General features: G+C 40.4%; 1 protein-coding gene across 1 annotated transcript in view; it reads left to right on the forward strand.

Moving 5' to 3' along the window:
• LOC117519333 (espin-like protein) overlaps positions 1 to 27,413 on the forward strand; it is an 84,226-nt gene that overhangs the window by 46,857 nt on the left and 9,956 nt on the right. Inside the window, exons 7-10 of the mRNA XM_034180688.1 lie at positions 11,171 to 11,321; positions 11,433 to 11,578; positions 11,661 to 11,825; positions 19,981 to 20,933. Coding sequence (XP_034036579.1) covers positions 11,171 to 11,321; positions 11,433 to 11,578; positions 11,661 to 11,825; positions 19,981 to 20,933 — 1,415 coding nt within the window. The remainder of the gene's footprint in view (positions 1 to 11,170; positions 11,322 to 11,432; positions 11,579 to 11,660; positions 11,826 to 19,980; positions 20,934 to 27,413) is intronic.

Here is a 27,413-nt window from a genome sequence, read left to right on the forward strand (position 1 = left end):
TTTGCAGTGGAAGGCAGCTATTCCCTTTAGGGCCCGTTCACACATAGTGCAAATTTGGTTGAATTGCACATTAAGTGCAATTAAGTACGCATGAACATCTAACACCACTCACATGGCACTTAGAAAATGTGTGGCCATTCGCACGACTGGCATGACAACAGACTGCAGATAATCACTGTCGTACTCGCAGTGAAATTTGTCAAAGTGCCCCACGAGAATGGCTTTGGTGTGTGTGCTGAACTGACTGGAGGTGTGGCTATGACAGAAGCGGCTGTGTAAATCTGTCATTCTGGACATACCAGCTGGACAGTACTGTGTTTGGACGGACATGGACTAACAACTGACCACTGTGACGTGCATGTGTCTATTTGCTGTCATCAAGTGGACATAAATAAACACATATATCACTGTGGCGATGGGCTGCAGCAATTGAGCGTGCACGGCACGCACATGGACAGCCTGCCCCCAGGTTGAAACGGACCGTTAGATCATAACGCGCAGCAGGCGATCTGTCATGTCACCCAAGTGAGCACTGTTCCACATGATGCGGTGTCCTGCAGCACGCGATCCACAAGACACATGTCGGCAAGATGTAATAAAAAATAAAAATAGGTTATAAAAAAACTGCATTAGTAATAAATATGATAAAATAGTTATTGGTGATAATTAATTAATGCTTTGATGCGATAATAACTCGTTAACTTGCCCAGCCCTAATAATAGCAATAATTTATTCATTCATTCATTTGCTATACCTGATTATTCCAGTTAAGGGACACGTGAGGGCTGGAGTCTATTCCAGCGGTTAGAGAGGGAAAGGTGGGGTCCACCCTGGACAGGACGGCAGTCTGTGACAAGGCCACATGTAGATCGACAAAGGCATTCACACTTACAGCCAGTGTACAGTTTCCAATTCACCTAACCTGCAAAGAAAGGGGAGGAAGCCGGAGCACCCACAAGGAACTTGCACGAACACGGACAGAACGTGAAAACTCTACACAGAAAAGACCAGGTTGGAAGTGAACCCCAGACCTTGTTGCTGTAAGGCCACGTTGCCAAGGTTGGGTAGGATTACTTTGAAATGTAATCCAAAAGTAATCCAAATGTATATACATACATACATGTAATCCACATGTATTCTTTCAAAGTAATCCTACCCAACCTTGCACATTGCTAACCGCTAAGCTACTGTGCCCCATAATAACAATAATAATAATTTATTTTTGGTTTTGTATGTTAGAAATCTCTTTAAAAGTGAAGACAGAAAAAACAAACAGGGAGTGAGGGTGGCTTTTCACCCCTTACCTTTGTAGCTATGCACTACGTCAGCGCTCACGCCAGTACACGCGGTGCCTTTCGGCACGGCACACACACTGATCTGAAGGATCACAGCAAGAGCAGCACACCCATTTTGTCTTATTTTCCTGATATTTCTTCATAAATATCGAGATGCTGGACTAACTGAGCATGAGTAGTGCAGGGTGACGAAGCCTAGAGTGTTTTCTTTGCTCCGTTGATGCAAATATGCAACATTTTTAATTCTCAGGACTTTTATATTGATGAAACAATGTATTGCATATGGTGCTGTAACAGTAACACATTCATAACATGAATTTAAAATGCTTTCACAATACAGAATTACAATTTCTCAAATTTAGCTTTTCAACAGCACTGTCTTGCTTTTTCTCTCTTCCTTTTTTTCTTCTTTTTTTTCACTGGATACCTTCTCATCATTTTCTTTGATTACTTCTAAATCACTTGCAACAGGAGTAAGTGGAGTCAAGCCGCAAACTTTGCCCCGCTGTAGTTAAAGGGGCCGGCTGGGGCAAAGCAGTTGCTTACAGCACACTGTGCCTTTGTAAATGCGTATGTTAGTGAAATGCAACACAGATGCATCTTACTGTTGTCATATTATTATGTATTTTACCACAATGAATGTGTGTGTGAGAGTGAGTGAGATCTCTCTCTCTCTCTCTCACGCACACACATACTTCTCCTTTCGGTAAAATATACGGCTATTGACAACAGTAAGATGCAGCTGTGTTACATTTCAGTAACACACACACACACACACACACACACATTTGGCATGCCGTGTTTGTGGTATGATGAAATTCCAAAGCACATACACACGCAAGATGAGGTTTCTTTTTTCCTTCTTAAATTTGTGAATTTAACCTATCTATCACCAGTAACAGACTTGATGTAGTTTTCAGGATCCAGGTTTGGAGGTTCAGGGTCAAGAGAAGTATGGCAAAGAGCACATCTGAGGTTGGCTCATTGGAAGTTTTTGGAGGACTGGTGCTAAACTCTACTTGGTGTTACCAATTTTCCAAACATCACACCACCACACAGATGACATATCGTAAATGGACTGCATTTATATCGCGCTTCTCCATCTGCATCAGATGCTCAAAGCACTTTACAATAATGCCTCACATTCACCCCGATGTTAGGGTGCTGCCATACAAGGCACTCACTATACACCTGGAGCAACTAGGGGATTAAGGATCTTTCCCAAGGGCCCTTAGTGATTTTCTGGTCAGGCTGGGATTTGAAATGAGGATCCTCTGGTCACAAGCCAAACACTTTAACCACTAGATCATCACGTCTTTTGATGAATAACATGTAGGGAAGAATCTGTTGGCCTCCTCAATTACATCAACTCAAGATTATGCAGCTGCCAACCAGATTTCTAGGTATTAAGTGCTTTAATTTTGCCAATACCCCACACCAACAGAACGTGCTGTATCTCATCAATAGATGAGCTGGCAGTAGATGTGGCCCAGTAGAATCCTTATTACTAATTGTGGTGATGATGATGATGATGATGATGATGGAAGATCTTGCTTGGCTTGTGGCAGTCATGAATAAGTCATGAATAAGTCACATGCCAGATTCTACTGGTGGTAGAGATGCACGAGGAGTATCAACACATCATTATCATCTGAAATAACTTGAACACAAGAAGCTCCTTGAGATATCAGATGAACCATTTGTTGAACAATATTTACATCAGCTTTGTTGTGTGTTGTTCATAAATCATGTCTTGAATTGTGCCATTGTGATATAGGAACTGTATTTTGGCCTGTTAGTACTACAACCCCAATTCCAATGAAGTTAGGACTTTGTGTAAAATGTAAATAAAAACAGAATACAATGATTTGGAAATCCTCTTCAACCTATATTCAATTGAATACACCACAAAGACAAGATATTTAACTCTCTGGGGTCCGAGGGCATTTTTTTGGACAGTTCACTCGCCTGGCATAAATGTTTTATTATTGCTGTTAACAGCTCTCCCTGCATCCCACAATCAAGTTTTATGTCTCTTTTTTCAGGACAACCTGTGCTTTCAGAATATATATGTTTTTGTTGTGTTTCATAAGTGTAATAAAGGTTACACTTATTATTACTTATTACTTATTACTTAAATTAGTTCACCCTAAGGACAGGATCCCTAGTTATAAACAGAGCAATGTAGTGTATTCTGTCAGATGTCAGGAAAACTTCAACGAACACTACATGGGTGAGACTAAGCAACCTTTACACAAAAGGCTATACCAGCACCGCAGAGAGGGTGCCAGTGGACCTCAGTCTGCAGTTCTTCTCCACCTTAAAGACACTAACCACACGTTGAGGGACAAGGAAGTTAAAATATTAGCCAGAGAGAAGAAATGGTTTGAGAGAGGGGTCAAGGAGGCATTCTTTGTGAAACATTTGAAACCCAGCCTTAACCGGGGAGGGGGTCTGAGACATGCTTTATCCCCTGTTTACAATGGGGTACTCAGGTCAAAGCAGTTTCAGTCTTTTGTTCATGGTAATGACTCATTCATGTCATCAGCAGAGTCGTCAAGGGAGCAATCATGAGAGGGTCCGTCCCATCATTAGGAGGGACAGCTGCCCTGTCATTAGGAGGGTGCTAACTAGAGCACAATAGGTGCTAATTAGAGCTATTGTTTAGTCACTAGCCTATAGCAGTCTGCCTCTCGGTAGGAGGGGTCTGGTTAGGTTTAAAACTCCAACTTTTGTGACTTCTTGATGATTATTCTCTACAAGAGTCAAGACAGAAGTCAGACCACCAGAGCAAGAATTTTAGCTGAGGAAGCTTCTGCGATTTGAAGCGAAACATCCTCGCGTCAAGCAACCCAGTCCAGTCGAAGATTCAAGCTTCTCTACTATGGAAACCACCTGTACAACTGAGAGCCTACACAGAAACTCTTTGTTTGAGCACGTGAGATTGTCATCAGAGGCTCTCCGTGTGCTTCACTGATCGCTGTGTGTAATGGCACAGGGCACACTGAATATGTACTAAAAGTATGTACTCAATGGAGCACCCAGGGGGCTATTCAAACGGGCCAACTAGTAACGCATCACTGCTGAAAACGATCTTTGACTTTTCACGTTAGGTAAATCTGCCCTACGATTGGATTTTGGAAAACCATGTGACGGTGAACCAATTCCGATTGGACACTCACATTGCGCATGTCATCACACAGCTTCTATGAGGAGTACAAAGATGGCCGACGGCTGGCTCGAAAGTCCGCGGAGTTAACTTTTCAGCAAAAAAAAAAAAATTACGTTTCTATCTCATTTCATTAAAAAGTTATCTATAATTTAGTAAAGCTTGGTCTTAGCCATCGTATACGACGGCGTCGGCCCCAGACGGTTAATGTTCAAACTGATAAACTTTATTGTTTTTGTGCAAATATTGGCTTATTTTGAAATGGATGCCTGCAACACATTTCAAAACAGTTGGGACAGGGTAACAAAAGACTGGGAAAGTTGATGAATGCTCAAAGAACATCTAATTGGAAACAGGTGAGTGTCATGATTGGGTATAAAAGGAGCATCCCCAAAAGGCTCATCTGTTCACAAGCAAAGATGGGGCGAGGATCACCACTTTGTGAACAACTGTGTGAACAAATAGCAGTTTAAGAACAATGTATCTCAACATTCAATTGCAAGGAATTTAGGGATTTCATCATCTACAGTCCGTAATATAATCAGAAGATTCAGAGAATCTGGAGAACTTTCTACACTAAGCGGCAAGGCCGAAAACCAACATTGAATGCCTGCGACCTTTGATCCCTCAGGTGGCACTGCATTAAAAACTGACATCATTGTGTAAAGGATCTTACCACGTGGGCTCAGAAACACTTCAGAAAACTTTGTCAGTTAATACTTGTTATGGGCACCTTACACATCTGTGATGGCACCATCAGTGCTGAAAGGTACATCCTGGTTTTGGAGCAAAACATGCTGCCATCCAAGCAATGTCTTTTTCAGGGACGTCCCTGCTTATTTCAGTAAGACAATGCCAAGCCACATTCTGCACGTGTTACAACAGCATGGCTTCGTAGTAAAAGATTGCGGGTACTAGACTGGCCTGCCTGCAGTACAGACTTGTCAACCATTGAAAATGTGTGGCGCATTATGAAGCGCAAAATATGACAACGGAGACCCAGGACTGTTGAACAACTGAAGTCATACATCAAGCAAGAATGGGAAAGAATTCAATCAATCAGTCAATCAATCAATTTTTTTATATAGCGCCAAATCACAACAAACAGTTGCCCCAAGGCGCTTTATATTGTAAGGCAAGGCCATACAATAATTATGTAAAACCCCAACAGTCAAAACGACCCCCTGTGAGTAAGCACGTGGCTACAGTGGGAAGGAAAAGCTCCCTTTTAACAGGAAGAAACCTCTAGCAGAACCAGGCTCAGGGAGGGGCAGTCTTCTGCTGGGACTGGTTGGGGCTGAGGGAGAGAACCAGGAAAAAGACATGCTATGGAGGGGAGCAGAGATCGATCACTAATGATTAAATGCAGAGTGGTGCATACAGAGCAAAAAGAGAAAGAAACAGTGCATCATGGGAACCCCCCAGCAGTCTACGTCTATAGCAGCATAACTAAGGGATGGTTCAGGGTCACCTGATCCAGCCCTAACTATAAGCTTTAGCAAAAAGGAAAGTTTCCACCTACAAAGCTTCAACAATTCGTGTCCTCAGTTCCCAAATGCTTATTGAGTGTTGTTAGAAGGAAAGGTGATGTAACACAGTGGTAAACATACCACTGTCCCAGCTTTTTTGAAATGTGTTGCAGCCATCCATTTCAAAATGAGCATATATTTGCACAAAAACAATAAAGTTTATGTTTGAACATTAAATATCATGTCTTTGTAGTGTATTCAGTTGAATATAGGTTGAAGAGGATTTGCAAATCATTGTATTCTGTTTTTATTTACATTTTACACAATGTCCCAACTTCAATGGAATTGGGGTTGTAACTTTGCCTACATTGAAGGTGGTCCTGAAAGTGGTGGATATTCCCATATGTAGTCGCAAATCAATTTGATTAGTTCCAGCTTGTTCTGGGACACAGTCAACATGGCCTTCTGCGATGTAAGCAGTATTGTGAAGCTCGGCTGGTGTTTGTGACTTACCTTGGAACCTGCTGCGGCACACTCGGACCATAGCACTGTTCACTTATTATCTTCATACAGGACTGTATTAAAGAGCTCTAAGCCAAAGACAAAACGGGTAACATTATGGTCTAATGACAGCATTGAGACTCTAAAAGGTTGTTTTCTCAGTACAGACTGGAACATATTTCACAGCCAGGACCTTGACTGTGCTACAGAGGCAATTACAGACTATATTCATTTCTGTATTGAATGTGTTGTCATAAAAAAGGATGTTGTTATATATCCAAATAACAAACCCTTCATTACTAAGCAAATCAAAGACTGTATTAACAGAAAGAAAATTGCTTTTAAAACTCTTGATAAGGCTGCACTGATATCAGCACAAAAAGAACTTAATCAGCAATTGCGTGTAGCAAGGAGAAAACAGAAAGAGCTTTTAGAACTTAATATTTCAGACACCAAGAGAGTCTGGGATTCTATGAAGGCTATCACAAACATGAACCCTTATAAAAAGCATTTTATATCACTTGATGACTCCAAAATGGCCAGTGAGTTAAATGATTTTTATTTGAGATTTGAGACACATGATTTCTCTGAAAAGTGTAACAAGGAGCTGGACTCCCTACCCCCCTCTGATAATGCGTCACATAGACTGTGGATTGATCCACAACAGGTCAAACGTCTCTTTCAGCGTGCTCCGTTAAAAAAGGCTGCAGGGCCAGATGGGATTTCATCATTTTTGTTAAAAACATTTGCACAGGAGCTTACTGCAGCTTGGTGTCCTGTTTTTCAACAGTCTATAGACACCCATACAGTCCCTGCCCTGTGGAAACGTTCTATGATCATCCCGGTGCCCAAGAAGGCAAACCCCATCAAAGACAATGATTTTAGGCCCATAGCATTGACATCAGTTGTGATGAAATGTTTCGAGAAATACATTGTGAGCAGGCTGAAAATAGATGTAGATGGCAAATTAGATCCATTTCAGTTTGCTTACAGGTGAGGGCGATGCACAGATGATGCGATTTCCACCATCATGCATCTTGTTTTAAAACATCTTGATGACAAGTCATCATATGCCCGATTACTTTTTATTGACTTCAGCTCTGCCTTTAATGCGCTTCAGCCATACTTACTAATTCAGAAACTTAAAGCGTTGGATGTCAACCCGTCACTTATACGGTGGTTTCACTCTTTTTTGACAAACAGAACACAGTAGGTTAAGGTAAATTCTAGCCTGTCCCAAATCAAAGACATCAGTACTGGAGCACCACAGGGATGTGTGAGCTCACCTGTCCTTTTTACTTTATATACTAATGAGTGTTCAGCCAAGCACCCTGGGAACTATATTTTTAAATATTCAGACGACTCAGCACTTCTGTGCTTATACTTCAACAGAATGATGATTTGAATATCTATCATTCAGAGGTGAGGCAGTTTGTTGAGTGGTGTGATTCCAGTTACCTTACTTTAAATGTTAAAAAGACAGAGGAAGTCATTTTTGATCCAAAGTTAGTTGGCAATCACAACCCTGTAATTATACACCAGCAACCAATCACACAGGTGCAATTGTACAAATATCTTGGTGTCTGTATAGACAGTTCCCTTACATGGAACACTCATGTTGACTGGTTATGTTCCCGCTTGAATCAACGACTCTATTTTCTACGGCGTTTGCGTTTTAATGGAGTCGACCAAAAAATTATGTTACTGTTTTATCAGGCAGTTCTTGAAAGCATTCTAAGATATGGCATAACCACTTGGTTTGGGAACCTTCCTGTGTCCCTAAGATCAAAATTAAACTACCTTGTTCTCACAGCAATGAAAATCATTGGTTTGAAACAGTATAACAATCCTCAGTCAATTTTTGATCAGTGCGTGATGAAGCAAGCGGACAGAATTCTTTCTGACTCCTGCCATGTTCTGCACACGCAATACGAGTTGCTACCATCGGGCCGGTGTTTCAGAGTCCCCCATTGCAGACTGAATAGATATAGGAACTCTTTTGTTCCTATATCAATCATAGCCCTTAACAAATATCATAATAAACACCGCTAACAATCAGGCACATTAGGAGGTTTTAGTATTTGTATGTTTTTTAATTTATTTTATTCTTTATTTATGTATTTATTTATTTATTGTTATGAACTGTTTATGTCTTGTTCTGTATCTTTGTATGGGTCATGATTTTTGAGAAGTCCAAGACAAATTTCCCCATGGGGACATTAAAAGTATATATCTATCTATCTATCTTATAACATTCTTGATGTTGTGATAGTATTGATCAAAGACAAAGCAGGTATCTACATGATATGATCTTTATGATGCACAGCATCAGCTGCTTGAAGATCGATTATGGTAGCTTACAGCTGGACTTGTTCCTGGAAAGACCATTCATTACACAGCTCGCATGCTTGTCGATCAACATTGTTGAATGTGCTCTGGTTGGGACTACGATCAGCAGTTCTGCATTAGGCAGCTTTTTTCCATCGAGTGGGATTTTTTCGGTTCAGGTTTCAGTATCCACACTTCCCCACATATAAAACAATGGTCTTTGAAGCTGAATTCAAGTATGAGATCTACAAACTATTTTACTTCTGGTTCAGCTATTGTCTGACATACACAAGTTACAACCAACACAAATTACTGTAACGTGTGTGTGTGTGTGTTGGTGTTTACAAATAAATGTGCTTTTGTAAAATATGTCATTTTTTTTAATTTGTAAAAAAAAAAAAAAAAAAAGGCATTTGCAAAACCGAAAAACCTGTTTAAGTTGTGATTCAGGTCGACAGCCGTGTGTTGGTTTTTACATAGAATGAATGAATCAACCAGTCAGTGTGAGCAGAGGCTGAGTTTAACCATAATCCCTTTGGGCATTTTGTGTGTGTTAATGTTCAAAACTTCAGAATTAGTGCATTATTTTAAAAACAAAAGATATGTGTTATATTTTCATTTTGTACAAATGACAGCATTGACATTAATATAGTTATTCATTCAGATTAATTTGATTTCTAAATCAAAACCATAAATCAAACCTGCTTTCCTTTTCAAGATGTCTGCCTCACAGCTGGACCACTATATGCTGAGAAGGATAATGACTTTTGTTTTTGTTTTTTTGTTTGTTTGTTTTTTGTTTTGTTTTGTTTTTTTGTGGCAGCCTGGTAGCCAGGACCATTCTGTTGGGGTAGCAGCTCCTCTCAGCTGCTTGACTGCTGCAAAATACGTAGCAAACTGGAACCAATGTGTGATTTTAGGGTTTACAAATGTATTTCACTTTTACTAACTATGCAAAAAAATGTTAGTGGACTAACTTAGCAGAACTAAATTTAGTGGAAGCTAATTGGTCCACTGATGGTTTTTGAAGTTAGCTGGAAAGCTAATCCGCTAACAAAAAATTTAGCTTTGCTAATTAGCAGTTAGCCGATTAGTGGAACTGTGCCTACCACTGAAAATGATGTCCGATTGGCTTTTTCCAGCTACTGGGGTCCTCGACGCTCTGCATGCTAGATCATGCACAGAGAAATGGGCCACATGGCCAAAATGTCGGATCTGACACTCTCTCCCTCAGTAATCGCTCATTTGCTTCAAAGTAATTCCAGCGGTACCCGAGGTTCCTTCAAAGACACTTAATAACAAAGACATCCAGTCATCTCCTTAGGTCACTGGTTAGCGTCCAAGTCTCACATCCAAGACAGGCAGCACCAGGACCCTATCTACAACAATCTACAACACACAAGTATGCACTTTGAACTTACTCAGTCTTAAAACTAGTAGCACATTTCTCAAAATGTCCATTTTAACACAAAAATTAAGTAGACAGAGCAAATACTAACAGAGATGTATGGTAAAAAAAAAAAAAAAAACTTGATAATGGCACAGTGGCATCAAGTGGTTTTGAGATCTACAAGGTCCCTCCGACCAGAAACAACAATAAAATACTGGATGTACTCCAAATCCAACCCCAGCTGAAAAAGCCTATTCTGCAGCAGACTACTAGGGGGACATCCAGGGGCCTCTAATCTGAGTCCCTCCCAGATATTCAAGTTTCTCACATTGTCCCTGAGTATAGATCCAGATACATGATACACTGTCAAAGAGAGGTCTTCCGGAGCCGAGGCTGTGTGTGGAGGCGAGGGCCACTAGATCTAACTGATAGCGCTTCACCTCATGCACAGGCTCCGGCTCCTCCCCCCACAGTGAGGTGACGTTTGAGCCCAGAGCTAGCCAGTGCCACCTGGGTCTGGTCCGTCGAGGCCTTTGACTTTCACTGACACTCATGGGGCAGTGAACCCAACCCTAGCAATTCCCCCTGTGGGTGGTGAGCCCACTCGGTGGAGATGGGAAGTCCACGTTGCCTTTCGGGCTTTACTCAGCCAGGCTCCGTGGCAATCCCACCCACCAGGTGCTCGTTGACGAGCCCTCTGTCTAGGCCTGGCTCCAGACATGGGCTCTGGGCTTCCTCTGGGCTGGGTCACGTTTCCTCTGCCTCCTTTTTCCATGGAGTCATTGTGAACCATTCTTAGTCTGGCCACTCGCAATTTGATGTGACTGCCTGTTGTGTTTTCTGCTTTTGCTGTTGTTGTCTTAATTTGTAAGTGTTGCGGTCCCTATCAGCCACTGTAGGTTTGAGCCATGGTTGGGGGATGCACTCTAATGTAGCAAGTGTCCTTCTAGTTCTTCTGTATTTCATTTGATTTTTACAACCCACAGTCAAAGAAATTTGTCTTTATTTTGTCAATTAGCAACCACAAAGCGAGGAGGTGCCCCAGGCCAGATACCCTAAACCCTCTCCTGCACCTCCTCTGCCCTGCGGTTCATCTCCAGCCAACAAAACAGCCAAGCCATTGAAAACTGCTGTCACTAGAATACAACAGGTCCAAATGGCAACATCTGGTGAGATTTCTGTTTGTCTGAGCAGATGAAAAACTGTTTGAGTGTATTTGTCTAAAGAATATTGTGATGCAAAGTCATAGAAAGACTTTTTTATTAATGTTGTTATTAAAGGTTTCAGTCAGCGCAAAGCTCCAGAGACTGAGGTGAAAGTCCACGCAGAGAAGAAGATTTTGCCAGATGCAAACCTTCTTGGCAACATGAAGTCAATTACATCTTTGAAGCAATCAGGAATATCTGGTGCCTTCACTGGACAAGCCGTAAGCCTGTATTGTCAATCCTGACTGTTAGTTCTTCTCTTTTCTCCATAATATATTGATAAGGAAAATGCATTCTGTGCAGAATAAAATGGTTGTCTTGCCAACTGAGGAGGCCAACCTGTCCGATATTGACTATCTGGTGCCCACCCACGATGAGAAAGGTCGTCCCATTGCTGAGTGGAAGAGGCAAGTCATGGTTCGGCAGCTGCAGGCCAGGTTGTTGGACGAGGAGGATCAGAGAAGAAAGGTAACATTACTGTACGTTATACCATTTCTACCTGCACGTACGTGCAGCATTTCAACAGCATGTATGTGCAGTGATTGTAACCTTTAAATACATGGGTTTCTCCAAACTGCACAGTGAGCGGTGCACAGTTCTGAAACCCATTATTTTCAGTGGGGCAAAGCAACAGGTTTTGTTACTGCGAGTTGCTTCAATATGTATGTGCCACAACCGCTTGGCATTAGTGCAAACCAAATTTTGCTGTAGTATACTGTGATGAATACTCACACGGCCAATAGTTGTCAGGCACAGCAAGGAAGACAGCAAACCAAAGAAGCTGATGTGTGTGAGCAGAAAGAGCGCTCAAGCCAGTTTGACAAAGTGTAGTTTTATAAAGATTGTAAAAATCCATTCAAATATAGTCATCATTTGCTTTTTGTCCTTAAGGTTGAAGTTTGACTACAAATAAGTGTGTTTGAAGTAAGGAAACAGTGATCTGCAGACACCCATTAAGGTACAGTTTTATCATGGAAGGCAAAAGCGACTTTGGAAATCGTGTTCTTTACTATTTACAGTAGTGTTCAGAATAATAGTAGTGCTATGTGACTAAAAAGATTAATCCAGGTTTTGAATATATTTCTTATTGTTACATGTGAAACAAGGTACCAGTAGATTCAGTAGATTCTCACAAATCCAACAAGACCAAGCATTCATGATATGCACACTCTTAAGGCTATGAAATTGGGCTATTAGTAAAAAAAATAGAAAAGGGGGTGTTCACAATAATAGTAGTATCTGCTGTTGATGCTACAAACTCAAAACTATTATGTTCAAACTGCTTTTTTAGCAATCCTGTGAATCACTAAACTAGTATTTAGTTGTATAACCACAGTTTTTCATGATTTCTTCACATCTGCGAGGCATTAATTTTGTTGGTTTGGAACCAAGATTTTGCTCGTTTACTAGTGTACTTGGGGTCATTGTCTTGTTGAAACACCCATTTCAAGGGCACGTCCTCTTCAGCATAAGGCAACATGACCTCTTAAAGTATTTTGACATATCCAAAACTGATCCATGATACCTGGTATGGCATATACAACACCCTGGCAAAAATTATGGAATCACCGGCCTCGGAGGATGTTCATTCAGTTGTTTAATTTTGTAGAAAAAAAGCAGATCACAGACATGACACAAAACTAAAGTCATTTCAAATGGCAACTTTCTGGCTTTAAGAAACACTATAAGAAATCAGGAAAAAAAAATTGTGGCAGTCAGTAACGGTTACTTTTTTAGACCAAGCAGAGGAAAAAAAATATGGAATCACTCAATTCTGAGGAAAAAAATTATGGAATCATGAAAAACAAAAGAACGCTCCAGCACATCACTAGTATTTTGTTGCACCACCTCTGGCTTTTATAACAGCTTGCAGTCTCTGAGGCATGGACTTAATGAGTGACAAACAGTACTCTTCATCAATTTGGCTCCAACTTTCTCTGATTGCTGTTGCCAGATCAGCTTTGCAGGTTGGAGCCTTGTCATGGACCATTTTCTTCAACTTCCACCAAAGATTTTCAATTGGATTAAGATCCGGACTATTTGCAGGCCATGACATTGACCCTATGTGTCTTTTTGTAAGGAATGTTTTCACAGTTTTTGCTCTATGGCAAGATGCATTATCATCTTGAAAAATTATTTCATCATCCCCAAATATCCTTTCAATTGATGGGATAAGAAAAGTGTCCAAAATATCAGTGTAAACTTGTGCATTTATTGATGATGTAATGACAGCCATCTCCCCAGTGCCATTACCTGACATGCAGCCCCATATCATCGATGACTGTGGAAATTTACATGTTCTCTTCAGGCAGTCATCTTTATAAATCTCATTGGAATGGCACCAAACAAAAGTTCCAGCATCATCACCTTGCCCAATGCAGATTCGAGATTCATCACTGAATATGACTTTCATCCAGTCATCCACAGTCCACAATTGCTTTTCCTTAGCCCATTGTAACCTTGTTTTTTTACTGTTTAGGTGTTAATGGTGGCTTTCATTTAACTTTTCTGTATGTAAATCCCATTTCCTTTAGGCGGTTTCTTACAGTTTGGTCACAGACGTTGACTCCAGTTTCCTCCCATTCGTTCCTCATTTGTTTTGTTGTGCATTTTCGATTTTTGAGACATATTGCTTTAAGTTTTCTGTCTTGACGCTTTGACGCTTTCCTTGGTCTACCAGTATGTTTGCCTTTAACAACCTTCCCATGTTGTTTGTATTTGATCCAGAGTTTAGACACAGCTGACTGTGAACAACCAACATCTTTTGCAACATTGCGTGATGATTTACCCTCTTTTAAGAGTTTGATAATCCTCTCCTTTGTTTCAATTGACATCTCTCGTGTTGGAGCCATGATTCATATCAGTCCACTTGGTGCAACAGCTCTCCAAGGTGTGATCACTCCTTTTTAGATGCAGACTAACGAGCAGATCTGATTTGATGCAGGTGTTAGTTTTGGGGATGAAAATTTACAGGGTGATTCCATCATTTATTCCTCAGAATTGAGTGAGTCCATATTTTTTTCCCTCTTCTTGGTCTAAAAAAGTAACCGTTACTGACTGCCACAATTTTTTTTTCTTGATTTCTTATAGTGTTTCTTAAAGCCAGAAAGTTGCCATTTGAAATTACTTTAGTTTTGTGTCATGTCTGTGATCTGCTTTTTTTCTACAAAATTAAACAACTGAATGAACATCCTCCGAGGCCGGTGATTCCATAATTTTTGCCAGGGGTTGTATAGGCCCAACACCATAGTAGGAGAAACATGCCCCTATCACCATGCTTCACTGTCTTCACTGTGGCTTGAATTCAGAGTTTGCGGGTCGTCTCACAAACTGTCTGCGGCCCTTGGACCCAAAAAGAACAGTTTTACTCTCATCAGTCCACAAAATATTCCTCCATTTCTCTTTAGGCCAGTTGATGTGTTCTTTGGCAAATTGTAACCTCTTCTGCACATGTCTTTTATTTAACAGAGGGACTTTGCGGGGGATTCTTGCACATAACTTAGCTTCACACAGGCATCTTCTAACTGTCACAGCACTTACAGGTAACTCCAGACTGTCTTTGATCATCCTGGAGCTGATCAATGGGTGAGCCCTTGCCATTCTGGTTATTCTTCTATCCATTTTGATGGTTGTTTTCCGTTTTCTTCCACACGTCTGGTTTTTTTGTCCATTTTAAAGCATTGGAGATCATTGTAGATGAACAGCCTATAATTTTTTGCACCTGCGTATAAATTTTCCCCTCTCCAATCAACTTTTTAATCAAACTACGCTGTTCTTCTGAACAATGTCTTGAACATCCCATTTTCCTCAGGCTTTCAAAGAGAAAAGCATGTTCAACAGGTGCTGGCTTCATCCTTAAATAGGGGACACCTGATTCACAGTGGTGTAGTCTACGTGGAACGCAGGTAGACGCCGTCTACTCACCTAAAATGACCGGGAATTTCCGTCTACCCACTTCAAATTGCCCCGGGGAACGTGACAGTGTAAATAAAATAATTGACTAAAAATAAATTATTGACTGTAATTTTATTTTCTCCCTTTAAAAGACAGCCATCAGGCGTCCATCACTGCAGAGTGCACCGTATGTCCCACCCCCGCTCGCTCTGCTAGATAAGAGTTTTAAATTGGCTCATAGACAGATGGGGGCGGGGCTACCAGCTAATCAGCGCGAAAGCCGCACACAAACAAGAAGAATGCTGGAGAAAGTATCGATGGTGATTATTACCCGAAAAAATGAAAAGAAAACAGGCCTCGGTTTTAGATTTTTTTTTTTTTTTTTTTTCGAAAACGTCCACCTGCTGCTTCAGGGCCAATTGATGAAGTTTGCACCCTGAGTGGAGGAGATAAACCTTGCGCTGTCTGCATTGCTGGTAAGTGGGCTAGCCTACGACAGCTAGTTTTTTATTTGTTCACTAAGTTAATGGGCCTTTCACACTGAATACGTCAGATGCGTCAAAAAACGGTCTAAAAAGCATTATTTTCAATGAGACGCGTTGCTTTTTAGATGCTGATGGGAGCGCGCCTTGCCGCTTGTCGGCAGGCTGACGTGGACAAAGTTCAAGCCAATCCAACTTTCTGAGCTGTGACATACCTTTGCGTTGTCCAATAGGAACGACACGTCGGGCCAAAACACGGAAGACTAGTGGCAGAAACCACTGATCTGTACAAAATGGATCGGTACAGAAACCACTGATCTGTACAAAACAACCGTGTCACAGGACTGCTCATTTATGGAGCAGTTTTCTGAAGAAAAATCCGTGGAAATGTTTTTTGTTGTTGTTTGTTACCTCAGAATTTCTGATTACTGTTAAAAAAGTTTAGAACACTTGTAATTAAAATAGCTAAATAAATCCATAAATGGTTCTTTAGAAACCTTTCATCTGTAAATTAAAACCACCTGTTAATTCAGATCAGATAATTTCTTGTTTAACATAAGGAACCTCAGACATTTATTTTTAGACAAAATAACATGGAAATTTGTACTTTTTTTTTTAAGTCTGGTAGATTTTTTATATCTCATTTCAACCAGAAAAACAGACACTGTAAATAAATACAAATGTTTATTATAAATGCAACAGGAAATAATTTAACAATGACTGCAGTGATTGTAAAGTAGGATTTCTGTGACATAAACCTCTTGATGAATTTTTTTAATGGTCATTTCAACTTGTAATTTTGACAAAATATGTAATTGCCTTTTAATGTTGTTATCAGGACAGAGTCATTTCTAAAATATGAATTTGAGCACAATAAGTGGAGAGCTTCTACTTGTGCAAATGTCTTTTGACTTTGATTCGTGGACATTTTTAATGATCCGTTCATTTATTGTTAAAATATAAAATGAAACAGCTTTTTAAAAAAAATAATAGAGTTTTGCCGGTAATCTACAGATGTCTCTTGAGCTTGAGTCCCGTTGGCTATTGGATAGTGTAGTTTTAAAATGACTGGAATTGGTAAGTGGCATACTCTCAGTAGTTGCATGGTTGTCTTAGTTAGTTAGTTGGTTGTCTTCATACTATACTTTTGTGCCACTGATTTGGCCTACGATGTTTTTGTCATGGGTTGAAAAGGTTTCTGCAAAGTAAAGCATCTACCATATTTTCATTGTTGTATGTGAATTTTCTGGGAGCTAGCTTCTGTCCCGGCTTCTGTCCTTCAGCCTAGCTGCTGTTTTAGTGGAACTTAACGTATACTAATACTAGCTTGTTTATACTGGGTAGGTTTCCTTATGGACCACAAAGCCTACAGGTTCCAGTCCCCCGTCTGGACCTGGTGATGGACTGTCAACTTCAACAAAGATTGTGGTAGGAGGCGTGAGGCTCTGCAGCCAGTGCATGCTCATGTAGACCGGTGTGTTCTGTTTTGTTTTTGTTTATACGTCTAAACTGTCCACAAACAACGTGGGGCCATGCGGATTATATGAAGGGTGAATCTTGCAGCTGCTGAATTTGACAGTACAGGCTCATATACGATACTAAATAGAGGGAGGAAAAGTGAACTCTTGCAATATACAGTGGTCCCTCGCTATATCGCGGTTCACCTTTCGCGGTCTCACTGTTTCGCGGATTTTTTTTAGTGCAATTTTGCATGCTTCTTCTTTTTTTTAAACTGTCTGCTGTTGCAGCCAAAATCTGGCAACAGGTCCTCGCTGTTTTGATGCAGAGCGCTCCAGCAGCGAAGAAAAAACACGCGCATTGTGTTCTGCGTGTGTCTGTTTATAAGAATCTTCTCGCTCAGAAGAAAAAAAGAGCGCCAACAACTACCCATATCACTCGGAAAAAGACACCTGCCCCGAGGTGGAAAAACACGCTGCGGAGCGGCACCACGATGAAGGCGCAATCAGAGGAATACTGGTCAGTTACTATTAATAATTTCTTATGTGTCCAACCTCGTAGGTTGATCGTTAAAATTAAATTTGTTAGTTCTAAAAGCCATCATAATTATTTATAGGAAAACGTTCTATTTTTATTTCTCAAACAAATGTTTGGGCCTGAAAACAGGTTTTGATCTTTGGTTTCATTCTATAATACTGGACTTATTTTTCTACTAAGGTTTGAACTTTGAGAGTGTTTACACAGGAGAGAAAAGTGAGAAAATGTGTGTAGTGAAGGGTTTTACAGCCTTAAAACATCTATAATAATTGTAAAAAAATAACGCTGCTACTTCGCGGAATTCACCTATTGCGGGCTATTTTTAGAACGTAACTCCCGCGATAAAGGAGGGACCACTGTACTTAGTTGGGAGGCAATAATCTGCTCCTTATTATTGTTAAGAGAACTTTTCTTTCTTAATAACAAGGAGTCACAGTCACTTTTTTTTTTTGAGTGACTGTGACTTAAAGTTGTCTTATTTACTGTTAAACAATACACAGTAGCTTGCATATGATACTTTTGGCTGGATTTAAACAGTGTTTATTCCTGGTTTATGACCTGATTAAATTTCTTTGTTAAATTAGGTTTTCAGATGCCAAAAAATAAATGTATTTGATCTTTGTATTTTTTAATCACTCTTTTAGATTTACTGTTGTATACTGTATTTTGCAATTGGTGCAAATTACTTACTTACATTCTGACACATTTCTCACATTTATAGTGGCAAATATAGAATATAAATGATCAGATGGAAAGTATAGATCTATTTGTTGTTATGGTGTTAAAAATATTAATAACCGGGGGCGCAATGCACGAGGTTGATGACGGACAAAAAACACAGTCTACCACTTCAAAAATGTAGACTACACCCCTGCTGATTCACACCTGTTTGTTCCACAAAATTGACAAACTCACTGACTGAATGCCACACTACTATTATTGTGAACGCCCCCTTTTCTACTTTTTTTTACTAATAGCCCAGTTTCATAGCTTTAAGAGTGTGCATATCATGAATGCTTGGTCTTGTTGGATTTGTGAGAATCTACTGAATCTACTGGTACCTTGTTTCCCATGTAACAATAAGAAATATATTCAAAACCTGGATTCATCTTTTTAGTCACATAGCACTACTATTATTCTGAACACTACTGTATGTTATTTATGTTACTTGTATTATACTTGTGTTGTATCTTTATTTCTGCATAAAAGTTGAAACTCAATAAATATATTGGTTAAAAAGAAAAATAAATACAAAAGAACAACAATTTTCCCCATCCCTCAAATTTTCAAAAGTTCCGTACCGCAGACAATCCCCCACTTGCTGGCTTTGCTCCCTCGCCATCAGTATTGCCCTCACACTTATCCCTATACCCTCCGCCAAAGAAAAACCCTGTAAATATGTATTATCACAACAAACAGTTGCCCCAAGGCGCTTCATATTGTAAGGCAAAGCCATACAATAATTACGGAAAAGCCACAACTGTCAAAACGACCCCCTGTGAGCAAGCACTTGGCGACAGTGGGAAGGAAAAACTCCCTTTTAACAGGAAGAAACCTCCAGCAGAACCAGGCTTAGGGAGGGGCAGTCTTCTGCTGGGACTGGTTGGGGCTGAGGGAGAGAACCAGGAAAAAGACGTGCTGTGGAGGGAAGCAGAGATCAATCACTAATGATTAAATGCAGAGTGGTGCGTACAGAGCAAAAAGAGAAAGAAACACTCAGTGCATCATGGGAACCCCCCAGCAGTCTAAGTCTATAGCAGCATAACTAAGGGATGGTTCAGGGTCACCTGATCCAGCCCTAACTATAAGCTTTAGCAAAAAGGAAAGTTTTAAGCCTAATCTTAAAAGTAGAGAGGGTGTCTGTCTCCCTGATCCGAATTGGGAGCTGGTTCCAGAGGAGAGGAGCCTGAAAGCTGAAGGCTCTGCCTCCCATTCTACTCTTACAAACCCTAGGAACTACAAGTAAGCCTGCAGTCTCAGACACAAGACACTTTATTGTCTCCCAACGCATCTAGCTGTAAATGGGTTCCGGCCTTGGTTGGGGAAGTAACCTGTGATGGACTGGCATACTGCTAGGGGGAGTTACAGACATTTACACTACAGTATTCAGGGATAAACACTGGCCTCACGGGCTTCAGACCCTCTGTAGGATTTACTTCTACCTGGTGTAAATGATGTCCAAAATTGGGCAGCTGTCATATGAGCTATCACATTAGGTGCTTTTTTTTTTTTTTTTGCTTCTTCTCCTGCAGGAAAATGGGAGTAGATACAGCAACGTAAACTGGAGGTATTCTCAAGCTCACAATGCCATCCTCGGACCCTCTGGTGAGCTGCTGACTGAGGATGACCTCATCTACCTGGAAAAGCAAATTGCCAATGTTTCCATGCAGAGGAATTGTGAAGGATATGAGCTGGAACTTGCTCGTCTTGCTGAGGAGCTCAGGCACATCCTTCCAGCCCCCATCGTGAATATCACTGTCAATACTCAGTTCAGAAACTTTACAAGTCAGGTTCCTCTACCTCTGTGGTGCAGCCGTATCTCTAACATTGTGAAGAGCATGGCTCTCCTAATGACCAACCTTTCAGACCAGCCCTACTGCAAGATGCCCAACACCGAACTAATCAGTGTTTTTTCTCAAACACCAGAGAGACAAAATTCTACTAGAGGGCGCAGGGAGAGGATAAAAGATGAAATTCATCAGTTTGGCGTGTCTGTGAGGACTCTGAAGTCAAATTTTGAGAGTCAGAACTCACCTTTGACAGATGTTGCACATAACTCTCTCTTATTAAGTTCTTCCACACAGCTTGAGGATGGAAAGTCTGACCAACAGTGGAACAGTTCAGATCCAGCCCTAGAAACAGACCACAGTAGTCACTGTGGTACTGAATATGATGCAAAATTAGACAACGTACTTGAGACCACAAGCCTTAGAAAAGAGCGTATAGTTGTGCTGTTCTTAGGCCACTGGAAGAAATCAGCCTACAGTGTGACTGTGAAAAGCAAAAGTTCAGCAGAGAGGAAGAGCAGCAACCCAGTGATGGCTGACAACTCTGGACCAAATTGTACAGGCAGCATGGAGAGTGCCCAGTCCAAGATGATGAACAGTTCCTTGGGACATTTCTTCAAGCAGAGAAGTGCTGTCAACAAGATGTTGGGAAATTGGAGAAGTATGATCTCCAGTGTCCCATCCAGACAGATCCGCAGGTATGGATGGACAACTTTTTATGAATTTGTATCATAACTACTTAAGAACTAAAATTTTAGATTTGCTAAAGTAATTAGGTGGAGCAGGTAACAGAATATTTCAGGGCAATCTTTGAAATAGCGTTAAAAGCAGAAAAACTGGCCAAAAAATAAAAATATTCTAGGCAATACTCTTTTGAAAATGCCCTCTCAAATTTTCTACAGAAGAGATGGAGGACTTTATTTACATTTCTGTTAAGAATTACACAATGAACATTTAAACAGACAAAATACACAATTCGTTGAATAAAAAATATTTCAAAATATAAAACAGCCCAGGGTTTGGGATAAAATGTAAAGCTTTTAAAAAAAAACTTGTCAACTCGATTTTTGCAGTTGCATTTGTGATTTCTACACTGCTAATGTCAACGTTTAGCTCTTGTTTAATTGTCCTAGACTTCGAGCCTCTCAAGCATAATACTGCTGATCTTAGCAAGTTAAATGATAGCTTTGTTCTTAGCCAGTGGTTTACTATACTAGTTGTTTCTTGTCAGACAGTTTCAATGCAAGTTCAGCAATAAAGTGCTTAGCTTCTCTGCTGCTTCCCCAGTAAGGTGTGAAAACCAAAGGGCTGAAGGAACCACGCTCAACTCCTTTCACTTGTTGACTCTCACATTTTCTAAATGGCAGCCATTTTCCAAGATGGCTGCCATGCTTAATATAGAAACTCTTATCTGCAGTGGTGGGCACAGATAACCAAAAAATGAACTTCGATAACAGATAATCAGATAACTGAAAAGTTATCTTTGATAAAGATAAAATGATAAACCACCCAAAAATATATCAGAAGTTACAGATAACCGATAAATTCCAATATTGTCTCTGGTATATTTGCAACCACTAAAAAAATGAATTTGTGTTTTAACACCATAATAGCTTCTAGTAATATTAAAAGTGACAACAGACCCAAACAGTGAGGCCACACTTTAGTCTTTGAACATCCTGCCCCTGCAGCTCTTGTTTACTACACAGCTTCCAGCACAGAGGCACCCTGACAGCAGCCATAAAGCCAGCTCTCTATCAATCACAATGTTCCGGTCAGGCGGAGGTCTTGGCAGTGGCGGCTGTTGAAAAACAGTCTTGGTGGGGCTGCTGTGCCAATAGATTCCCTTGCCTTGTCCAGTACAGGCATTCAAGTGAACAGTCGGAAAATTACTACAATTCCACAATAATCATTTCATGTCCTTCTCAAAATCAGCAGTTTTACAGATAAAGTTAACCATTTACAGCTATATTAGGCCCCATTTCTACTTTGGAAAGGAACAGTATCAAATACAACACTCAAGTTCTTGAGCAAAGAACATTTTCACCATTTGACACACATAGTACACCAAACTGTACTGCACTGCCATTATCTTCAGACAAACAGATCCTGGGGTTCACAATGACACCGACCTTAACAAAATAGAAAATATCACCAAATTTACAGTCTTTAAAAACGTGGAAAAATTCTTCAATTGACAAAAGAACATTATGTACATACTACAATGTTCACACCACCTTCCGAGAGAGAGAGAGAGAGAGAGAATGTTTGTGTGTGTGTGTGTGTGTGTGTGTTCGTGTGTGAGAGAGAGAGAAAGTGTTCGTGTGTGAGAGAGAGAGAGAGAGAGAGAGAATGTTTGTGTGTGTGTGTGTGTGTGTGTGTGTGTGTGTGTGTGTGTGTGTGTGTTCGTGTGTGAGAGAGAGAGAAAGTGTTCGTGTGTGAGAGAGAGAGAGAGAGAGAGAGCGTGTGAGAGAGAGAGAGTGTGTGTGTGTGAGAGTGAGAGTGTGTGTGTGTGTGTGTGAGAGAGAGAGCGAGCGAGAGAAAATTAAGGTAATATTTTGCATGAACATTACTGAGTGGAATGGAGGCAAACTAAAGAAGCTAGAAAAACTTAAATAACTTGACTAACTAATAACACCAAAACCTTTAAATTAAATTGGTTAAAATTAATTAACAGTGTAGAGGACAAAGCAAATTAAGTATACAAAACCACTTAATTAAATGCGTTGCTAAACCTGGGTTTGTCTTACTATAAGTGTCTTGTGTGTACTCAGTGGCTGAGTTAGAATTTCTTTAAAAAACATGCAAATTGCTATTTTAGGGTTTTGTTTTGTTTTGTTTTGTTTTTAAACTGAGCAAATAATTTGTTTTAGAGTGTGGAATACTCCAAAGAATATTTCACTTCTGTGAACTGATCCTCATAACGTGTAAAGTGAAATCAAAATACCAGCATGGCTGCAGCTTTGAACACTGTTACAAACAGCCCCGGCCTCCCCTATTACCATTATAACTGGTCTGCTGTCCCAAAAAAGATCACAGCTTTGACCCCCTAAAACAAACAAAAACATCACTCATTCATTTTATCTTAAATTTTCATCCTCATTTCCACACCAGGAGCAACATTCGGGAATAAATCCGAGCAGCTCGTCAGCTCACCTGAACTGAAGTGGATCCAGAGGAGTCAGTCTGCAGCTGGCAGAGGTGGATGCGCTCCTTTCCACCCCGCAGTAAAGAGCGCAGATCAGCAGCCTCCGTGACGTGTGCACGCTGACAGTGTGAATGAAGCCTGACACGGTTTATAACGAGTCAGACAAACGACTCTCCTCCAACCGGGATGTGCAATTGTCATTAAACCACGAGAAAGATCTGATGTGCGCACCTCCATGCGCCTCCAAAAGGATCTCCGCGAAACTTTGGTGTCATTGATTTGATTAGTTTTGTCCCGTTTTAAACCTCTGAAGAATTCTTCAACTTACTCCAGCAAAACACACGGAGACAAAATAAAAATAAATAAATATAACCCAAACGTCGTCGTCACTATCATCTCTTCCTGACTGACTGACTGACTGACTGATTGACTGACAGCAGCAGCTGCAGCGTCACGTGTATCACTGACTGTAGCAATCTAACGTTCCCGCATTTTTGTAGCAAGGGCTAAAATTCCGGCGCCCCAAAGCCATTAATTTTGGCAATGTTGATTTGCCAAATATTTATTAATTTTCCCTAGCAACTACATACAATTGGTTATTTCGCTGCACTTCAAGGGCGCCTTGAATGACCGCCCAAGATGAGGAATGATACGTTCTCTGCTTCTGTCGGTGGAAATGCACTGTTGAATGAGAGTCAGTTGGAGGAAGTGTTGTTTTAATCATTCATATTACATGTAGGCACATACTATTAAGTAAAACTGACATTGATAATACTTTTTAAATATATATATATATATATATTATGACTTTTCCCCTCCACATCTAGGAGGGCAGCGCCCTAGTGCCCCCTATGGGCCAGCCACCACTGGGTCTTGGAAAATAAAGTCATGCTGACTTATGGTTTTGATTTATAAATCTGTCATTTGTACAAAGTTAAAATATAACATATATCTTTTAATGTTGAATAATGCACTAATTCTGAGGTTTTGTAACAAACACAGACAGATCGCAAAGGATTCTGGGTAAAAGTGCCTCTGCTAAACACTGATTGATTCAGTCATTCATTATGTAAACCAACACGTTAATGTGACGTGTGTCGTGTGTTGGTGTTTACAGATAAATGTGCTTTTGTAAAATATTCCATTTTTTATTTGTAAAAACAGACATTTTTATTGAGCCCTGGAAGTGTCATCGCAAAATGTTTTGCATGTGGAGAGAATGTGCACTCATTTTATTATATTGTGCTGTGCGCACGTTTGATGATGTTGTAAAACGTGCACTCAATTTTGTCTTGACACATAAATGTTTGCTTTACACTGTGCGAGTTTTGGCCCTTTTTCAGATGATTTTTCATTCGTGCGAGAATTTTTTGGACCGAGTTTCAGGTTAATCGCGCGTCCTGCATCGTGTAGTGTACATGGAGTAACAAGCTGCATTTAACATCTCACGACCACCTCCTGATTGCCGATCTTATGGTCGAATGAAAATGAAACCTGTTTGATATTATTCTGGTCGGCTGTCGTGAGGGTATCCTGCTGCTTAGGGGCTACAAGCGTCCAACCGCTCGCACTGTGCATGTGCAAACACAGCAGAGCTGTCTTGTAATGTTATTTTTTTTGTTGTTTTGTTTTTAAACTTAATTTGTAAAAAAAAAAAAAAAAGCCATTTGCAAAGCCAAAAAGTTGATTTGACAACCATCTGATATAAACGGGGTCAAAATAAGTAGAACACTGCCATCTACTGGTGCCCAGATGCTTAGTACTGAGGGCAAATACTGCCATGAACACTGCTGGCCAGTAGATGGCAGTAGAGGCCTGAAAAACTTGCCAAAACAAAATCCCAGATAATCCGTGTCTGCTACATTTAAGATGCGTGGAATTTAACAAACACAAATACAACGTCTATAAACCCAGAGAATATATTCATGAGAGTTTTAGGCACTAGAGTTTAATGCTGCTGTCTGTAGGAGCCTGAACAGAGCATCTGAAATGCATTTGTCCTGTCGTGAACATAATAAATTAGACTATCCTACCCATAATGCACTGCTGGGCACAGCATGTGCTCACTAAAACCTTAAAATTAGCACATTACTTTAAAACTAAAACATGGATCTGATATTTTCACTTTATAAAACGTCAGACATGACAGTAATTTTAAATAACTTGTCCAAAATTAGTTTGGTTAAAATTTGAACCATAAGTTAGAAATGTATGCCTCTGGATGACTTTGGTGATATTGCCAGCGTATCAGTATGGTGTTAAAGGAAATTATTTATTTATTTATTTATTTTTTGTGAGACCAGTTCTCTTTTGCCTGCAAAGGATAGAGTGGTTTCTTATGGAAACAGTTCTCTTCTGTTTGCAGAGGATAGAACTATGCATCTGTTAGGAAACTTTTAACAGGTAGGTGCTCAACTGATTTTAAATTTTAAAAGTGTTTGTCACTGTTCATCTTTGTTTACTATGTTATCTGTAAAAGTTATCGGACAATGTATCGGAAGATAATTAGTCCGATAATGGTTTTTAAAGTTATCTAAAAAGATAATCCGATAATGAAAACATTATCTTCGATAATTATCTGTTATCGGATTATCGGAACTGTGCCCATCACTGGTTATCTGTGATAAACATAAATGGACTGTTGAGGATCAGAGTATCAAATCACACCTTTTTAACCATGTAGAATCCAAATTTGGAATGCCACAAACAATTCCTCAGCTCAAGAAGCATTACTTCAGTATGACTGTTGTATACAGGTCTTTAGACCTAGGTTTGATTCCCATGTGCCGGCCTGTGTCCTTGTCATGACACTTTATCTGTGTCATTGCAGTCTAGCCAACTATAAATTGCTACCAGCCTTTGCTGTGGAAGTCTTTCTTGCTGTCCGTCTTGGTAGATGATGACTACTCCAGGTTGGGGTTTGGTTCGGGTACTGGGGTGTGTTTGCACAAGTGGCAAATAAGGTCAATTCTTGAATGGCAGGCTCAGCCACAGAAACTGCATGTGTAGAATTCAGGTTCCTGTACCTGTGGAAGTAACCTGTGATGGACTAACATCCTATTAATAGGGAGTTGTAGACTCTCAGCTACATCTTGCCATGATACACAGAGAGAAGCACTAGCCCGCTGACCCTCAGGGCCTATATAGTACTGACTTCTTCATGATCAAAAATCTACTTTTCGAGAGCAATGTCATCCAGTTTTGGTGTATGTGGCAGGATTCAATACAGTGGGGCAAATAAGTATTTGATCCACTGTTGATTTTGAAAGTTTTCCCACCTACAAAGAATGGAGAGATCTGTAATTTTTATCTAGGTACTCCTCAACTGTGACAGACAGAATCAGTACGTGCAGTTGTCCTGTCCCCTTTGCAGAAAAGCACCCCCAAAAATGATGTTTCCACCCCCATGCTTCATGGTTGGGATGGTGTTCTTGGGGTTCTTCTCATCCTTCAAACACAGCGAGTGGAGTTGATACCAAAAAGCTCTATTTTGGTCTCATTTGACCACATGACCTTCTCCCATGCCTCCTCTGGATCATCCAGATGGTCAGTGGTGGGCCTGGACATGTGCTGGCTTGAGCAAGGGGACCTCATGTGCCGTGTAGGATTTTAAACCATGACAGCATAGTGTGTTTCTAATGTAATCTTTGCGACTGTGGTCCCAGCTCTCTTCAGGTCATTGACCAGGTCATCCCATGTAGTTCTGGGCTTTCTCAGAATCATCCTTATTCCTTACCCCACGAGGTGAGATCTTTCATGGAGCTCCAGACTGAGGAAGATTGACAGTCATCTTGTGTTTCTTCTATCTTCTAATAATTACGCCAGCATTTGTTGTCTCCTCACCAAGCTGCCTGCTTATTGTTCTGTAGTCCATTCCAGCCTTGTGCATGTCTACAATTTTGTTCCTGGCGTCCTTTAACAGCTCTTTGGTCTTGGCCATGGTGGATATGTTGGAGTGTTGTGGACAGGTGTCTTTTATAAAGGTAACAAGTTCAAACAGGTACAGTTAATACAGGTAAAGAGTGCAGAA

This window comes from Thalassophryne amazonica, chromosome 10 (genome assembly GCF_902500255.1).
Source record: "Thalassophryne amazonica chromosome 10, fThaAma1.1, whole genome shotgun sequence".
NCBI lineage: Eukaryota > Metazoa > Chordata > Actinopteri > Batrachoidiformes > Batrachoididae > Thalassophryne > Thalassophryne amazonica.